At 40.3% G+C, this 19848-nt stretch overlaps 1 protein-coding gene across 1 annotated transcript; it reads right to left on the bottom strand.

Moving 5' to 3' along the window:
• Positions 1-2052: 2052 nt before the first annotated feature.
• On the bottom strand, positions 2053-18240 carry FDX1 (ferredoxin 1). Its single transcript, XM_065831363.2, has 4 exons — positions 17959-18240; positions 12187-12311; positions 9278-9407; positions 2053-4628 (listed from the first exon to the last, which is right to left on the bottom strand). The coding sequence occupies exons 1-4, from the start codon at positions 18123-18125 to the stop codon at positions 4514-4516; spliced, it is 537 nt and encodes a 178-aa protein (XP_065687435.2). The 5' UTR covers positions 18126-18240; the 3' UTR covers positions 2053-4513.
• Between the last annotated feature and the right edge of the window lie 1608 nt (positions 18241-19848).

Raw genomic sequence — 19848 nt, 5'->3', positions numbered from 1 at the left:
CTTGTCATTGAATAGCATTAGGTGGTGTGATTGACGGCTCATCCCTGCGAACAGGAAGGAGCAGAGGCACCATGACAGGCAGGGGAACCCCACAGCCTCACCAGAGCCAGCTGAGCCCCTCGTAGGGCTGCTCCCAAGGCTGTCACGGAGAGCCACCAGCCCACGGTCAGTGCCCCCCAGCCTGCGGGGACACACGAGGCACATGCAGGGGCATTGCATTTTCTGCCTGCAGCGACAGGCGCGGCTGATGCGTGTCTGTGTGTCTGTCTACAGGACCACATGCTGGGCGCAGGTACCCTGAGACATGGCAGCCTGGCCTGGCCCAGCAATGGCTCTTTTCCACTCTAACACTGAACTGGCGGGTCGCTCACAGCCACAGACACCTGAGCCGCCTCCACAGGCACCAGCTCCACCCGAAAGCTGCAGCCAAGCTGTGCCCACACGTGCGGCTGCTGTGCTCTTCCCATGCCCAAACTGTAACCCCTCCTAGTGCTGGGATCAGCACCAGCTGAGAGAATTTCAGACCCTACCCCATTTCATCTATTTTAGATGTGCTCTAGAAGAGACAGAAATGGGAAAGCAAAAGCTCCACTGTACCTGGGCAGACATATGGATGGTTGTACCAAGTCTGTTCAAAATCTTTTTTGTCCTTCTTCATCTCTAGCAGATGCTAGAGATGCAGTCTACTGCCTGCTTGGGGAAAGGAAGGCACTGTGCTACAGAAGGGGTTAGAACACAAGGGATTACACCGGCCTGAGGCAACACTGCTTGGGGAAGGACACAAGCAGCGTTAATGCTCAAAATAACATTTCTGCTGCTGGGCTGAGGTCAAGGGAACTTCCAGAAATGTGCAGGAGGAACCCAGTGATGCTTCTCCACACACAGCAGGGTCACAGCTTTAGATGAACACTTTTCCCAGCTGCAAATGTTAAATCACTGCTGGGCAGAAGCTACATTTAGCAAGATCTTTTTGAATTTGGACTGGTTCATGTGAAGAAAAAAATAAAAATTATCATAAATAAGGAAGAGGTAGTCAGTAGATTAGAAAGTGAATCTCAGAAGTACTTTTACTGTTTGTTTTATGTATGAACTGCACGTGTTGCTCTCTGAGCAGCACAACAGGAGAGAGCTCAGGGTACCTCAGCCCACTGCAGCAGTGCTGATCTGCACAGGCACCCACAGAGGAAACAGCCTCCCCGGGACACAGGGGAACCCTGTTCCCCTTTCACAAGTTCTTGGTTCATTTGAGGAGAAATCAAGTTGCAGCAACTGTAGTCTCTTTCCAACATTTTCTACCATTCAATACCTCAGTGACTTGGCTTGAGCATCTCTTTCGCCTCCAAGATTTACTTCTCATTTTCCCTCCCAAGGAATGGGGATTTTTTTGGTCAGCCTTATCTTTGTACACCTCATTGTTCTCTGGGAGGGCAGAGCCAGATCAGGTTGTAGGGAACCTCCCTCCATGGCCAGACCAGTGCATGGGGAAACGCTGCCACTGTCACTGCAGCTCTTTCGGATGTCACCTTTTCAGCTTGCCGCTAACCGCGATGTGAATTAACTGTGGACTTATCTGCCTGAAACCTTCTGAGCGCTGCAGCCAAGAGCTGTGAACTTCAGATTTAGAAGATTTTCTAACCAAGAAGTAACAAACTGCCGGGGGAATGTGCCTTTTCCTCTCACTAGTGACAGCTTGCAGTCCTGATGGTGGAAAGTTACCCTGCAAGGCATGATGCAGTGACGCTGGAGTGCAAGACACCTCCTTCTGTCCCCTTCAGGCATCACATCGAACACTGGCAGGTACAGCACTGACAAAGTTCTGATTTTCTCCTCATTTTTGACAGGAGTGAGGCAGAAGAGACCCACTGACCCCATGTTTTGACAGAGAAAGAAAATGCCTTTAGGAAATTAGTTACAAATATATATTTAACTAGTTTTGATGCCATGAATTATTGCAATGGCACACAAATTTATACTTCAATGGTATAAAATACAGAAATACATTCAATGACTTGAAGGGAAGAAAAATCAATACAAACAAGGTATGTCAGAAAGTGGTATAAAATAATATTTATTTGCAAATCATTTTGGCAATAAGAAAACAAGTTATTCTGAGATGTGCATTTTGGGGATGTCAGTCCCTTCACCTTCTGATATTTCCATTTGCATGCAGTATGGGATACCTCCACAATTCAAAACAAACTTCGGAGTGCCCTTTTTTTGCCTTGCTGTGCTAAGTAATTCCTGCCACAGGCACACTATGGGAGAGTCAAAGTCTTTGCAACAAGAAGCTGCCACTGGAGATGCACAATGAAAGAGCCTTGGCTTAGAAAGAGAACAGTTGCAAGAGCTCTTTCACGTTTAAGGTAGCGTTAAAGCCCTTCAGGATTCCCACAAGGAGAAGTGTCTGGTGCTATAAGTAAAACAAACACACAAACAAAAAAACCCCCCAAACAAAAACACAAACCCCAAACAAAAACAAACAAGAAAACCCCAAAACCCAAACACCAACACTTGCCCCCAAACGCCAGCATTATACTGAAACCTTAGATTTCTTTCCTACGTAAGAACACACAGTACATGTGGTTATGATTCAAGTTCCCTCTCTTGGAAGCTAAAGAGCTGTGTCTCACATAAAAAAATAAAAGTTCAGGACATTGCATATAACTGAACTCAGGACAAAGGCAACAGAAAGTGAGAACTGATTTACCTTAGTGCCTGATTGCGGGAGGGTAACTTGGAAATTATGGTTAGAGTCACAGCTGCTGAAGAGGAAGACGGCAGTACCTCCAGAACATTTCTCCAATTTATTTCCGCCCTCTCCCTGACCTCACTCTCTCCATCTTTCAAAAAGCCATGAAATTTCAACTCTGAAGTCATATTTTGAATCAGATGAGACAGGAAGTGTGTTCTGAACACCCTATATGATTAAGTTCTGAGCAGACACATTAAACGTATCTTGTTTTAGGGGAAACGCCAAAGGGAACACCAGGAAACAAGGTAATAGCTACTCAGAGAAGAAATTAAAGAATCTGAACTAGACCTATTTCCAATACAGTTCTAGAAGATATTTCTTTTTATAACAAAGAGGGACTTTTTTTTTTCTCTTTATGAATTTCAAAATAATCAAAATTTCAAAATAATCAAAATCAAAAGGAAAAATAATATTTTCTTCACCTCTCTCATAAGTATAGTAATGCAAGAAAAGATGTCTAGATGTCATTGCCACCAGTTCAAATAAGGCATTAATGAATGCATTAGATCATTGAAATATAAACAAAGATGTTTTATATATATGTGTATATATATATATAAAATATGCCACAAAATATCAGAATAACCTTATAAGGATAATAGCTATTGCATTAGTGACAACCATTTCATTTAAGTATTTAGGCAACAAAAACTGGAGAAAGTAATAGAGTCTTAGAGACGTTATTTTATTTTGGTCTACTTTAGAAGACTAACACAAGATCAAACCAAAAGCTCTTCATCATCAGTCCACACACCATCCCACCATGGGGCTTTCCCTGCTTCTGGGGAACACAGTCTGTCTTCATGGAATAAATACTTGGTCATTACACATCAACCTTTACTGACATCATCCCGAGAGCAAGTCCCAAAGTCTAGGAAACTCTTGAAGCTGAATGCCCCACCTAACACCAGACTGCCTCCTGAACAGGCTCAAAAGTGAAAACGGGATAACTATTTCAGAACAAATCTTACGTTGACAAACAGTGCCCTCTTCAATCCCAACTTGGTCATCTTCAGAGAACAGCAAGAATTCACATTTACCTCCAGTGGTTCCGCTCTCCCATGAGACAGCTCCCAGCTTTACTCTAAGCCATGTGCATCCCGTATTTGTGGTGTAATTAAACATAAATGAGGTTTATTGATTTCTATTCGGGCAACAGAGGTGCACTGCAGCAATTAAGCTGCAGGTGCCAACATTCTGTATCTGTCCCCAGATTTCATAGTTCTAACAGTATTTTTGCAAGACAAAATTTGCCACATCTCATGAAGATTCCAAAGTCTGGAAAATTCCTACCCTGGAAATCCACTCTTTGCTGAGGAAGTACCATAATGAGAACGTGCATTAGCTCTGAGCATTTCACCTTTAATGACAACACTTTTACAAGACCCCATGCAGTCCTACAGATTTTGTTCTCTTACACATCCAGGTCTGAAACCTAGAAAAGCAGATGAGTTTTTTGGAGTCTTGTAGAAGTGATCCAGTTTTCAAACATCACTAAAGGGTTTGGCAGAACAACATTACATGAAATCTGTAATACACTTGCTAACATTTACAATCAAATGATCAGTTATAAGAAGTATTATTGCATTTTAAGCGTAAAAATATAGGAGGTTCTATAAAGAAAATTAAAATAGCATTAATCTAATATTGATAGTCATATAAAATAACTCACAATTATGGAAGTTTCCGTATTCAATTACACATTTAAAAATAAGTTATAAAAATAATTAAGCCTCTTTAAAACCCCCAAGATATTTTCTTTTAGGAGTTTTTACTCATATCTATTGATTGTCTAGCATCAGCAACAGCTTCTGGTACTCGAACAGTCATATTATCCATCAATTTCTTCAAGCAGATTTGGCAGCCTAACCGTGATCTGTAAGGAAATAGGACATTGTTGTTAGTTCTAGTCAATCATATATATAACAGCATTTACCCCTTCATGCCTCCAACATTCAGCCATCCCAAACACATTACGATCCAGAAACAGCCAACCCTTGTGCATGGTCTTAATCAAGATCTGTAGTGAACTGCACGCACCAATGCAAAGAGGTAAGTGGCAATAATAATGATTTACATTAAGTAACAGAGTTCAGTACATTGGAAAGTTATACACTGAGTCCCTCCTACTTGTTGAGGTAACATATAATAAGGGTGGCTCCTCCATTTTCCATAAGTCACTAATAGTTCAGTCAAGTGTAGGTAATGACACTTGATCTCCCAAGGGACATTTGGCATCTCTGAAGAGGTGAAGGCAATGAATCAGAATGAAAGCCTCAAAAAAAGCACAGCCTAACCCATTCCAGGGCTTGAAGGCAGCTCAGTGTTTTCAAACTAAACAACTCAAGATTGGGTCATTAAGCCAGAAAGGTAAGAGTGAAAAGATGAGACACATAGGAAGTGGAAGGATAAAATACTCGTTAACACCTGAGGGGATGCAAACCTTCATTTTTCTACCCATCATTCAGCAGAAAAAAGATCTTGTACGTGAGTAATTAAAATAAAAATATTTGATACCACCACAAGATTCTGCAGACATCACAAGCCAGTTTTATTGCTGGGAGATGTTTAATTCCATGTTCATGCCTTGATACTTAAGTATAGAATACTTAAACATCACAAAGAATGGGCAGTGTTATGCAGTTACCAGATGAATAACTTTGTATAGGAATGCAGGCAGAGATAGTCTAAAAAATGGTACTACATTAATACCTATACAGAATTCTTTCAAGCATGTAGTGATCCACTGCTGTTAACACTCCCAATTCAGTACTATACCCAAAAGTAATTCTTATATGTAAATGACTGTATACATCAACTTCAAATTACTGGAACATACGTATAAATACATACATTAACAAAACATTTAATCTCATGAATATGCATCCATAAGAATAGCTTTAAAAATGAAATCTATTAGAGAGATGCGATTTTTTATATTTACACATAGCATTGCCTGTAAGGTTTAATTTGAAGTGTCTGCTACTCACTAAAGACCAATGTGGAGTTGTCAGATGCAGGGACAGGAGTTGGACTCAATGATCCTTGTGGGTCCCTTCCAACTCCGGACATTCTGTGATTCTATAATGCTAATGGACTATGTACTCTGCGGTGTGGCAATGGATTCACTTCCTGTGAAACAGTGCTGCCCTTTGTTTTAAGCCTGCTACACAGCAGGACAAAAAAACCTAAGTAGTGCTAAACAACACTGTCAGAAACAAACTATAATTCTGAATTATTCCACAGCATGTACAATTTTACATATATATATATATACATATATATATATATATAACCAGATTCCCCCACCCCTTAAAGCTGAAGAAGCTGTGATTCCGTGAAGCTTGGACCTTAAAAAACAATTATTTAGTCAATCCCTGCATGAAAGCCATTCCACCTCTAATCACTTCTGTAGGCCTTCCCTTTATTTCCTCTCATTCTGCTACTTAAAAAAACCAAAACCAAAAAACCGAACAACGCACAACAAACCAGGAAGTCAGAGTTGCACAAGTATAAAGGTATGGTGAATCTCCATTTTGTCATGTAATAGTACTTTCTGTTTTTTTACCTGTTCCTACCTAATATTGCCAATGTTCCATTTACCTTTTTGAAGTTTTGGTTTGGGGGGTGTGTGTGTGTGTGTATGTGTGTGTGTGTTTACGGGTTTTTTTGTGGTTTGTTTTTGTTGGTTTGGTTCGTTTGTTTGTTTTTTGTTGTTGTTGTTGTTGGTTTGGTTTTTGTTTTGTTTTGTTTTTCTGTTTGTTGGTTTGATTTTGATGTTTTACACCAAACCTTAAGCTGACATTCCTGGATGCTAGCCAGCTGACAGCCTATTTCAAGTATGCAAAGTTACTACTGTTCTACTCACCTCTCCATATGCATTTATCTGCACCTTTTAAACACCAAATTTCATTTCCTGTCAAGCAACGGCACAAGATCCTTGCACTTGTCTTCACTGACAGTTTGAATTTACCACACTGAGCAACACAGCACATATACACGCACCTTACTCTTCATTCTCTTTTGCAAGTCTTTCACAAATATGCCCTCTACATAAAACTTAGCACCAATCACTTTAAGATCACACTGTTGATCACATACTCTTAACAGACACTCAAATACTTCTACCTTGCTAAAACATTTTCTTTTTTTTAACCAATTACTTATTTTTCTCAGTGCCTTTGCTCTTATCCCACTGCAACTCAAAATGTAAAGGATTTCTGGACCTAGGTAAATTATATGAACTGTAAGATCTTTCTTCATGCTCTGTGATTCATTTGAAGAACTCCCATACCTATAACTTCCCTCTACAAAAGCTCTGTTGAATTCTTTCCTTACTATTATTTAGTAGAAACTATAAAAAAGCAACAGCCCATACACACAATTAATGTGTCCAGTACGGATGGAATCAGACTCATTGTTCTCCAGTTCAAATGATCTAATTTTAAAATCTGGGTTGCTACCTTCCATTCCTTTGATGTGGAAACAGTTTTAAAGCAGCTAATTAAGCCTTACAGACAGTAGTTCATATTGAATTCCATATGGAAATCCCGTAGGAATGCTACCTAGTCATTACTATTCGTTACTACTCATTTTACTTATTTGCTGTAATACTGCTTCTATGGACACATCTGTTTGAGACTGATACTTCAGTAAGTCCTCTGCAAAGAAACCTTCCAGTGCATGGACATCCCGTAACAACAATGCAAAATAAACTTTGCTTTTATGTTTTTATTATATCTTTTTATGTTTTAAGTACACCTTCTACATCACCTATTGGCTCTTCACACAAACAAGAGTCCTGCTTCTGATAGGCTAGAAACAGAAATATTTTTCTATTTTTTAGCAAGCTATTTCTCATCTTATTTTTTCTTCAGTATTCTTTTAAAATATCTAATTTGCCAGGTTTGTGTCCCCCAATCTTACTACTTCTAATAATCTCTACTACTCTGCAGTTATTCAAAACAATTTTGGTTCACCCGTTTTAATTAGCCCCTCATTTTAAACAGCATTATTCTTCATGACAGCTGCCAGCTGAAACTTTCCCAAATCCAGAGAGTCACTGACAAGAAAAAGCTTTTATCCTTATGACAGAGTGCATCTCCATTACACAAGTTTATATCAGTACAGAAGACCAGGTAATTGGTTTGGCCCAGAACCTAAACTCCTGTGAGTACAGGAGTTATGGTAGATGCCAAGAGCAAAGTAAATTCACACTTAGTACACTTAAGATTTTTTGCAAGATTGTAAATGTTTTTGGGGAGACGGGAAAAAGGATAAAACAAAAGAAGCTGAAACAAGTTTCTCATAGCTTGCCTTCTTTGCCTTTACAACCTCCCAGAAAAGTTAAGATTTGGCTGAAGTGAGGAAAAGTGTACCCTTATGTAGAAACTATTAGTACAGGATTCCCACTACTGGTAGAAGGAGGTAAACAAGTTACTCCGGAGTACTCCTTTGCAGAGACGTTAAGCATCCCGTGCTATACAGCTCAGGTATAAAGCCCTCTGACATGACTGGAAAGATTTTCAAGAACTTTGACAGGCAGTTCCACTGAAGCATGAAGGGCTTATGAAACCTTGTAAAGCATATCTGCCTGCTGTTCACACGAGTATGTTCTACAATACAAGCTGTGTGCACACCTGCAAGTGATGCAGCCCCCTAGGAATGGGGAAGTGACACCCTAATTACAAGGCACGTGATGGTGAGGGAGAGGGACAGAGGGTTACTTTAGACTACCACCAGTTTACTCTTGTGCACTGAAATGTCCATTAGCAGCTCGAGCATACTTCGGGATTAGTTTCATCCAAAGGGACTCTGGTTTGTGTGCTCTGAGAGCCCTCTGATATGAGTCAAAACACATCAGGTGGGGACACTGCCATGTGGGACACTGTTTATCCTAGGGAAAGCTCAGGAGGGGGTTCTTATCAATGTACATAAATACCAGAGAGGTTGTAGAGTCTCCATCCTTGGAGATATTCAAAAGCCGTCTGGACATGGTCCTGGCCATCGGCTCTAGGTGGCCCTGCTTGAGCAAGGGGTTGGACCAGATGACCTCAAGAGGTCCCTTTCAATCTCAACCCTCCCATGGTTCTGTGAAAAGAAGATCTGACCAAAACTAAAATACTAGTGTAAACACATTCATAAAATATATTAACTAGCTACAGACTAATGAAGACAGAAAACAGAAGGGAAGGGAAACAAGAAAATTTACACATGGCAGCAGCAACAAAATTTCTGTTGAAAGAACTGAGGTTTTGGTCATACTTCAGGATCTGACACTTCTATACCAGACACCTCTGAAAAGTACTGTCAGGTGCAACTCTTCAGCTGACAAGAGCAGTACTGACACCTTTCAAATATGAATTCAGACAAACAATATTTAAACTTGACACTTGCATTTGTGTAACAAAATCCAGCTATTTGTTAAAGCTGATTAAGCATTTCAAGAATACTGGACTGCTCCATCTGCACACCCTTCTTTACATTCTTCGATGTACTGAAGTGTTATGCCTTATGTTGCCTTACGTTTCTGTGAGGCCATATGCCAGGTCCAGCATGTCCATTTCTTCATCAGTAATTGCATCTAGTTTCTCAAATATGTGGTCTTCAAAGATTAAATGACAAGTTGAACAGGCTAGTGTTCCTTCACATGCACCTAAAGAAAAAAAAGAAATATATGAAGATAACAGAACATTCAAGTTTCAAATTACAGCAGAATTTCAGAATAAAACCCTCATATATGTGTCTGTCTCATGTAAGTATCTCTGTTGATTAGTAAAATTGTTTCAAATATTCCCACATTCATATATCTACTCCGCATTCAACTGTCAATAGCATTTCTGCAGTTCCTACAACATTAACATTTACTTGAATGCTGTAGTTAGTTAAAATACTTAACCAATTCCCTTTCTACCATCTAAAGAGAGAAAAGTTTTCTACTGTAAGAACACAAAAGCAGACACTGTCAGTCAATGCCACCTAATTTATTTCCACGTTTGAATCTTCTATCCTTCTCTTTCCCGTTGTTTTAAGAAGGTGTCCTCAAGAAGTGCAACAGAAGCCACCTGCTATACAAAAAAAGCGCAGGAAGGAGAGATTTTGTACTTGGTATTCTTTCCCACTCAAGAGAACTCTAATTCCCAGCAACAAAGGCGGTCAGGCTGGAGAGAAATGGTTTTCTCTGTATTAAAGAGGCCTACAGGCACTACTTGGCAATCCAGCCTGAGCCAAGGATCTAATAATTTGCTAGGGAAGAACAGAGGATTAATAGAACAAGTACCAACTACATTTACCTGCTGAAGCAATTAGGTCATCACCAGACAGTTAAAATTTGACGACTAACAAATTTGTCTCTGTCACCATACAGAGCTACACTGACTTCTCCACTTCGTTGAAAAGGAAACATGCAACTTCAAGAGGAGGAGACAGCTGAACGCTTCGTACTTCTGTGGAGACTGGGGTCAGGGTAGGCAAACCCCCACCTCCGATTTGAATTGATCAGAGCAAAACAGGTAAGACATTAGCCAAGTTTTGTTTATTTACTCATTTCCATGGAAAGCAGAGCCAGGAGTATTGTGACCACATCACCTCTGCACTCATATGGAAACAAAGGGAAGCAAGGTTGTACGTATAACCACTGCTATGAAAAGAAACAGCAGGATTCATCATCAGACCACAAAAATCACACAGATAGCACCACGCTGTTACATATAGTAATGGTATCAACAGCATATATTCCAAGTGAGCATGACACTGACCGGAAGAGTCGATTTTTAAAATATATCATGTCTTCAAGTACGTACAAATGCATGTGAAAAAGAGTTTAAATAAAGTGCCAAATAATGTAAAATTTGTCATATCAGCAATTAAAATGTTTTAATGTTGGGCAAGGTGAGGAGAAAAGGAAAGAACACTGACCAGTCTATTTGAATAGTGGAAGGTCTTTCTGCAACTGTAAAGCTAGCAGCAGCAAACAGAGTGCAGCTGAATCATTCAACAGTTTCGTAAGTCTTTATACAAAGATATTTCTGTTATTATTACTGCACATGGGATGCCCCCTAGTGATAGAAGTAAATAGGCAAGATTTACAGATTACATTTTTTCCCTCATTACTTATTTTTTCTTAAAACAAAACATAAATTTTTGTATTATTTAGATAGCATTATTTCTCTGCCCTAGTACCAGGTTTCATTAGCAAATGATTATCGAAGTGGGATCAGCATACATTATAATTAAAGATTGTCACAGTATCTCCAATTTTTAGTTTGGCTTCTGTTTATTGACAGTGTTATCTTTTTCTTCCCACTTTACTATAATGTTTTAACATGGCTGATATTTATACAAACTGACAGAAAAGTTACTGTAGAATACAAGCAGACTAGCCATAAGCCTATATGACACATCTAGTAAGTGATACATGAAGCTAGTTATCCCAATGTATTACAGATATTTAACAGACAATTCTTCCCCACATGTATGCAACTCTAGTCGTAAGATTTGTCTCAAACGTAAGTCTGAGATTTAAATTTTATTACTAGCAGTGAAATTTATTGGCACTTAAATAAAACACACCTCAGATTTAAAACCCTGCTACACTAGCCTACTTACTTTTTTCCTCTCTGATTGCTCCATGCCATGTATTCAGCCATGCAAATTGTACTTCTGTGTCCTGCTCTAGTTTGTACTATTAATTCTTGAGCTCACGTTCATGTAAATACCCATCCCGAGGTATTTAATTGTTATTACCAAATACCACTGCTTTGCATGGGCAGAATCCTACAACTTCAGTGGAACTAACTACAGAAAGTGCTGTAGTTTGAAGGAATAGGGAACTATTTCATCAGAACTTGTACCAAGTTAGTTCACTAGGGCATTGATTTCCTTTACCCCAGTCCTTTAATAAGAATTAAATTTTCTGCTCTTCCCTGCTAACTCACATGGATTTGGTTGTTTCTCTCATTTAGGACTCAAGTACTATCGCAATTTGTGCTACAAAAAGCCCCACAACAAATTAAGACAGTATGGCAACACTGAAGTAACCACACGCTGTTAGGAATACACCAGTTTTGTGTCACCTCCAGAACCTTCCAGCTCAGGGGAGTCTTAACAGCACTCTGCCCACATTCCCCTCCTTTAACATTCAAGCAAAGATGACTGCAAATATTTTTTTGGAACTTGACCCAAAATATTCTATGCACCTGCAGGAAAGAAAAAACATCAAAGGCGAGGGGAGGAATCCAAATAAAGTAAATAAAGTACAGCTAAGTTTTACAAATAAATTAATAAATAAATATTCCTTTACAGTTGGACTCGATGATCTTGGGGTTTTATGTCAACCTAAATGATTCTACAATTCTACCAATATTTATGAATAAACTAGTTACAGAACAATTTCTAGGCACTGGATACATACAGTATTCAGTGAATCTACTTACCAAAACCATCTATGTCTAGGTTATTGTTAACAACAACATCCAGCAGTGAATCCCCAGGTTTTCCTTTGGCCGTTAGTTTGTCACCATCACGATTTATGAAATGAACAGTTATTTTATCTTCTGAGCTGAAAACCGAAAGTATATAACGGAATTAAAAAAAGAGTTGTAGAATTTTTTAGATCCTTACAAATGATTGAAAACTACTAAACCAGCAATCACTTTCAACTTTACAAGCACAGAAACCTATCTTATTGTTTTTTAAAAACTATAATAGGTACAGGCATTCACTGCTGTACATTGAACAATGGTCATGAAATCAAGGAAAAAAACAAACTTGGTTTGTGTTTTGTCACTGTAAGCTATACAGGATCCTGATGTTTTGATTTCACTGAAGAGTCAGAACTATTCTATCTTAGGCACAATATTTGCATTTACACCAAAAATAAGAGCCTATTTTAAATGCTTCTTTTCACTCCTTTCTGTGGAGTTTTCTTTTGGATTTATAATATTTTAAGTGTTCCCACCATCGGCATTTAGGACAAATTTTTAAATTCTCCCACTTCTGCTTAAAGTTTAAAGCTTTTTACTTAATTAGTTCCAAAATTTAATTATCCTCTCCTTCCATGAATTAAAATACTCCAAAAGCATTCTGCTTTTTTTTGCGCACTGATTCTCTCAGGACTTCACTTGGTAAATATTAATTCCAGTGAAGAAGTTTTGACACTGTGTTCAAATAAAGAAGTTCTGTATTTTCCTGTTTTGCTTTTCAGGCAATTATGTTTATTTAAGACAAATTTCTCTTGCCGTACGCATAAGAATTTCTTAAGACTAATGCTTCTAACATGAAAAAAAAAGGTTTTTGTTGTTCCATAGTACACCATTTCGCATGCAAGTTAAAGAAAAGCTGTTAAAATACTGACAACTAGAATACAGCTCGTTTGTTTTTAAACTGAGTAAAAAAAGAAAAACTTGTTGGATGGACAGCAAAGAAGTTTGCCAGGAGGCAAGAGATACAAATAAAACAACTGAAAGTTAAGCAAAAATCTACGTTTAAATGTGAAATCCATGCTGAAGAACAGCACACTTAATATTACCTTTACTCTTTTTAGTAATTGGGTCTTTGAGTGATCTATCATATGGAAAGCATACAAGCTTGAAAATCTAGTCACTCCCTGGAAAACTCTAACCTGCAGAGCTGAATATTAAAGCAAAAAATTTGAAAGTGGCCATACCGAAGCATCAGTAAACAGCTTATTTTTAGAACTGGCTGTAAAAGAAAATGTGTTTTTAGCAATCTGAATCTTAGCTTGTTTTGAAAAACAACAAATGTTTGTTGCTGTAGACTTAATATACTTGTCACAACCATAAGCACCATGATTCATTATGCTGTTGTGTTCAATTCTTGTCATATCATCCCTCAGTCCATTCTCCACAAGGCAGCCACAAGCTACTATTAACCATAAATTCATTCCAAAATTATAATTGATAATGAAGGACTGACCTTCCTGATCTACAGATTGCAACTGAAGCATGCACTATAATAAAATTCAGAAATCTTAAGGATCTATCTTTACAAAACGCAATCAATGTTGCACAGCCACCTGTGATATCAAAGGACCACCTCCAGCAAACCGCTCTGTGGGGGTTTCAGTTACCACTCTTCTTTTTGCTCCTCTGCTGTGTTAACACCTCCCACAGCACAACCAAAGAAACAAGCACCCACTTCTTAGATACACTAGTAAAAAAATCACCACCTTCACTGGAAGTTTAAGACTAATGGATTCAGATTGCAACCAGAAAGGTATAGATGCACATTCTGACAGCCAAAGTAGACTGCTGACAACGTAACTTCAAACTGCTTCAAAAAAGCCCCTTCAGAGCTCACCAAAACACTCATTTACTGAAATATTGCTGTCAACATGACAAACACAAAACCCCTACAGGAGACACAATGTAAGATGTATGTGCATTTAAGGGGATCCTCTGCCCAAGGCACAGACATCGCAAACACTAAATATCTGTACAACATTCAAAACATGCCCTTTCCTCTATTACAAGATGAGGCAATCACAAATAACATGGACCAAACAGCAAGCTGTCTGGCCATCCACTAGATCACTGGACCTTTATGAAAGACAAGTCATCTCCCTCCCAGTTTTCAAAACACACCTCAAACTGTCTTTGCCTGTGATTAGACTTCAATCTGGCACAAGAAGAGTCCTGGCCATGCTCCTTTATTCCTTCTATCCCCAGTACTCACACTGTCACGTGATAAATTGGGTCTGGAAACAAAGCTGTCTGAAACCTAGCCTTGGCAGGTAAATGGCCATATGAACATCAGAACTGGTACACAGTCAGATCTGCCTCATGCGAAACTTGCAGTAACACAATTGTTTAAAACTGGTGCAACTTTATGATGCAATAACACAATCTAAACTTTGTGTACTGCAAGGCAACTCATTTTGCTAATCTAGATGAAAATCGACCATAAAAACAAAGTAGCCCCATCTGAACAAGTAAGTAAAAATGACAGAAGTGCAACTGCCCACAACAAAAGTGAGGAAACAGAAGCTGGATCCCCTTTTCGGCAGTAACAATCTTGCATAAGCTTCAGACAGTCATGGGACTGCACCGTGGCTGTGACTGCCTAACTGGCGTGGCAAGCAGCAAGGGGACAAACCAAAGTACTGCTATCAAGTCACTGACTTCTGTTAAAGATCATTACAGTAATTAACAGGACCTAATCCACCCTGCTTCATAACAGAAACTAAAGTTAATTATTTGTAAGAAAGCTATCTCTAGCTTTATTAAGTCTTCCAGTAGAATCTGGTTTTCTGCTCTTGCCATCTTTACCACTCTTCACATAGTCAAAATGTTCAAATTAAAAAAACCAACCAACCAACCAAAATCACTGAGGCTTTATTGTGCACAAGCTCAAATGGTGAAAATATTTTTAGACGTGTGTGTGCATAATAATCAGACTAGACAGACTTTCAAAACACGTACTGTGCAGATCTCTGCAATGACTACCAGATACCACTAAAAAATTATAATTGCACCTGCATGAAACAAAGTTTAGGATTTAGAAATTCCAAGTAACATGGCTTTGGTCTACCCAGACATTGTTTGCATGAAGAAAAAAAATAAAATAAAACCAAACACCACCATAATGTGAATTAGTTATAGGCAATTAACATGAAACATGTGCCAGGTCTATGCAAGTAAAAATAGCCTCAGCATTATCATGAAGAACAAAACATATTTTGTGTAATCTGCATAAAGCATAAATATCCCAATTCATGCTCAGATTAACCCTTTTCACCAAACGTAAAATAAAATTTATTTCTTCATATGGTTGCCACAGTACTATCAGCTTTGTTATCAAGCTTCCTTAGGATACCCTAAATTAAGCATACTGCAAATACACAGAAGAGCACCAGAGAACTGTAAATGCTGTTCATCGTACCTCACACAGAACAAAGAATACAGCAAGAATCCTGACAGCTACCTCTGCCACCTTTAAGGAAGTATGCTTTTGAATCTTCAGTTATTAATTCCAAGTTAAGAATCACTTCTCACATTCCTCTAAAAAAACCAAAGATCACAACTGTAGCCTGGTGTTGCACATGGTGAGACCAACTTCATTAATTCCAGATATTTTATTATATAGTAAATCTAACAATGCTAACCAATTTTCTGAAGAGTTTCACAAATGAAACTGTTATACAAGCCTCAAAATACAGAAGTTATAAATTTGAACTAACCTTTAGAATATGTAATAATTATTTTGTGCACCAAAAATACTGTACAGCTATCTACACTGGTACTGAGGTAACTACTAATCACCATGAAAAGGGAGGATAACTGATAAAAATGGAGCAAGAGAAGGAATGAAATGGAAATTAAAACATAATGCCTGATGCTTTACTGATACACTTGGGAACTTTTCCTCACAAGAATCACCACAGCTGATGATTTATATAACTAGGTCTTGACCCTCTTAACACAAATACGGCTAAATTTTACATATACAAACAATGCTGTATCTTTTTACTGGAATAACAGTCTGACTATATAAAGTTCAGGAATTTAGTCTCAAATAATATGACATCCAAAAATGGTAGGACTAAAGAAAGTAACTTTGCACTTAGATGGTGAAAACACTAATATATGAAAGAAACAAGGATTTTTTTTTTCCTCCTGACTCACTCAGCCACCTTATGACATGGAGTATATATATATAAACAATACATTTGCAATACTTGCTTGCATGAGCTTTTCTGCTGGTATGCTTGCACAATGAATGTGAGTACATTCCAATCTTGTGTTCAGTCTGTTTGTGAAAGGCCTGGGGGATTACAGGTCCTACAATACTATTACGAAAAGAAATATTTTCACTTTTTAGTATTCTTTTTCCTCCCATTTTTACACTGTCAAATAATTTTTAATAACTTTTAAAACTTGAACAACACTTTACAAAAACATTTTGATTTTTGAATGATAAACTGCTAATGAGGGACCTCAAATATAACTGATGGTCAGGGCATTCCGTGTAGACTTTTTTAAAAAATTACACTCAGCAGGGTCATTCAGATCTAAACCAGTAACTTACCTATCTCATATGGGAGTTCTCGACTAAAAAGTTAGTCTCTCTCCATATTAAAAGTATCTGCTAGAACAAACCAAAAGAGCACCCAGAGAAGAGTTCAAAAGCAAACTACTGAAACAGCTTTGATGGTGAGGGCACAAGCTAGCCCTCTGGAAAAAGGCTAGCCTATATGACTGATGTTGGGCAGGTCCTGTTCTGAGTCAAAAAAACTTCTCTGGCAACCAAGTATATTAGGCTTTTAAAACATATGCATTCTAAACACTGAAAGTTAACTGTATGCTCTGACCTATCTTTGAATATACAAGCCACAAGCCATGCATAAACAGTCTTTGACTCAGTACTAAAGTGGAAATCTATAGTTGTGGGCTGTGGAATATTTAATGTCTACAGATATCATGCATTTTGAAACACCTACTCATACATACTGGTGACGATGAGTTCTGCACACTTAGATGCACTAGGGCTCTTCAATAAAGAAAACGATACCAAAGGCAGAAAAGATCTTCAGTGTTGGGATCTCTCTGATGTGCTGTACCTTTTACCACAGGCCCTGTCAGACTTTCACAGAAGAAAAAAAAAAAAAGGGAGGGGGGCAAATGCCATCCTTCACGAAAAAGCAACATTGATAAGGTCGCAGCCCTTTAGAAAACTAGTTTGAACATTAGGAACCCTAGTTTCGCTTTCCGTAACATCATAAACTCTGCCAACAGGACTCCAGGTCACACAGACTTAACGACAGGCCCAGCCCTGGCCGGCCCACAGACACCTCCAGCCAACGGGCCCTAAGACAGCTCCCCAGCCTCGCCGAGGGCGCTCGGCCGACAGCCCGGGGAGGCGGGTGGACAGCCAACCCGCAGAGCACTTCGGGGCCACGGCAGCCAGAAGCGGGACGGCGAGCGCCGGGCGAGGCGCGGCCGTGAGGGGGGCGAGGAGACCGGGACTGCCCTGAGCGGGCCGGGCAGCGGCGGGGCCGGGACAGCGGGGCACCGAGGAGCTGCGAGCGACCGGGAGAAGGTCACGCAGCGCCAGTCGGTGGCACAGGCGGCCGTTGGCCCTGGGTGCCCTCAGCACCAAGGCCCGAAAAGACACAGCGCTGCGGCGGTGGGAGGGCGGCCGCCGCCGTGAGGAGCCCGGCCGGCGCCTCAGGACTCCGACCCTCTTACCTGAGCGCCGCCTGGGCAGAGACGCTGAACAACCGGGCCGTCCTCACGGCAGCGGCGGCGCTGCCGCGGCCCGGCCTCGTCCCGGCTGCCGGCGAGGCGGAGAAGAGCCAGCGGCGGGAAGAAGCGGCAGCGGCCCGGAGGAGCCGGGCCGGCCCCGGGGCAGCCATGGCAGCAGCAAAACGGGAGCGTGAGGTCTCCGCGCCGTTACCGGGAGAGGCGGGAGCAAAGTCCCAGCGCTTACGCCTCCGGCGTGAGCTGCGACGATTCTCGCAACCATCTACGTAGCGCACGGCCCGCCCCCTTGTGACGGCGGTGAGAGGTGACCGCGCGATGGGAAGCGCGGGATTACGCAAAGTGCGCAGTGATGCGCTGAGGGAACGGGCCGGCCCTTACGAAAAAGGCGCAGGGCGCTGGTCGCCTGAGGCGCCGCCGCTGTCTGCTCGTCAGGTCCCTCCTGCTGTCACAGAACGCGCTGTAGGACGGTGAAAGCTCTCTGGTTCCCAAATGCAAGCCCTATCCCGAGTCTTCCCGGGAAGATGGTGCCGTGAAACCCCACGTATCCTGCCCCCCTCTCTGGTTGGGCCTGTGAGGGATTTCTTGTCACGGCTTGGGCCCAGCGAAGGGCTCAGCTCATTTCGGGCCCCAGCGAGGTCCCTGGCACACGCTGTGGCACTAGTGGCCAAGGAGTCGTCACCAAATCCCAAATGCCCCTTAAGGAACCTAGCCTGGGCTCCCTGGCCCTAGGTATAGCAAGAGGAACAGCCCCAGGGCAGTGGGGATGGCGGCTCAAGGATCTCAGCTGCTTGACAGGCTGTCCAGGCAGAACCACCGAGAAATTCCCAGTTTCTCATCATTATTTATGACAACAGAAGATCACCTTCTAAAACCCAAGCATTAGCAATGCGACAACAATGCTACCCGAGGTTTTAACAGCAAGTGAGCACTCACGGTGAATGGCCCAAATATCAGTATATGCAATAGGAAGTTTTGAGATTTCCTGAGTAATTACAGGCTGCACATGTAGACTTACTTTGGCTTTCTGCAATGTACACATTGCTCTACAAATTTTTATTAGATGGTTATGTAGATACCCTTCATTTGACCACACTCAAACTGGAAAGTGCTGAGTGAATGAGGAAGAAATGGATCATTTTCTTCAAAATAATTTATTCAAGCAGGAGTGGAAATAAATGGGGAAAAGGAGGAAATGTTGTTTACCTCTGATGTTCTTGAGGTAGCTAAGATTATTCCTGATGCCTTATGATTTTAAGAGTGTGATTTTGTTGTGCCAGAGTAAGATCAAAGAGGGAGATAATATAATTTATATGCCAAAAGCCTCCAGACTGTCTGCCCATAAACCAAGTTACCTGAATGTGCCAGTTTCCTCTGCTTCTGGTATATAGCTCCTACCCTCTACGTTAGACTCAATGTTGTTAGAGCGATTCCCTGTACCCATTACAAATATGGCCAACACAAGATTTTACATAGTTTGAATCTTGCCTTTTAGGCTTTATTTCAATTATTGCTACGTCAAAGAAGCTTTTATAGCACCTATGCTATATGAATCCTGTTATACAAATTTTATTTCATGTCATTATCCTTTACAATCCAGTATTCTTTCCATAAGAACAAATTTGCTGCTGTCCCCATCTAGATTTAGCATAGGATTTTGAAAGTGTTAAAATTACCAACATGCATGGTATATCTCTAAATTTCAGGTGACATGAGGTTGATCATTTTTCTAGGCAATTACCTTAAAAACAGTACCTGTCACAGATGATGCAGTAACTTTACACAGGCTTCCACTGGCAGAATAGCTTCCAGTTTTTCTTTGGTTACTAGCAAAATAATTGCATTTGTTAAAATATGCCATTTGTAATGTTTTAAAAT

The sequence above is a fragment of the Patagioenas fasciata genome, chromosome 1, assembly GCF_037038585.1.
Source record: "Patagioenas fasciata isolate bPatFas1 chromosome 1, bPatFas1.hap1, whole genome shotgun sequence".
NCBI classification, from domain to species: Eukaryota; Metazoa; Chordata; class Aves; order Columbiformes; family Columbidae; genus Patagioenas; species Patagioenas fasciata.
This window is presented reverse-complemented; position numbering and strand designations above follow the sequence as displayed.

What these genes read in the sequence shown, in the direction of transcription:
- FDX1 (XM_065831363.2), bottom strand. Translation starts at nt 18,125, where the DNA reads ATGGCTGCCCCGGGGCCGGCCCGGCTCCTCCGGGCCGCTGCCGCTTCT. An exon ending in CCTAGACATAGATGGTTTTG is followed by an intron (nt 9,408 to 12,186) that starts GTAAGTAGATTC and finishes TTTTTTCTTTAG; the next exon opens with GTGCATGTGAAGGAACACTA. An exon ending in GCATATGGCCTCACAGAAAC is followed by an intron (nt 4,629 to 9,277) that starts GTAAGGCAACAT and finishes ATTTCCTTACAG; the next exon opens with ATCACGGTTAGGCTGCCAAA.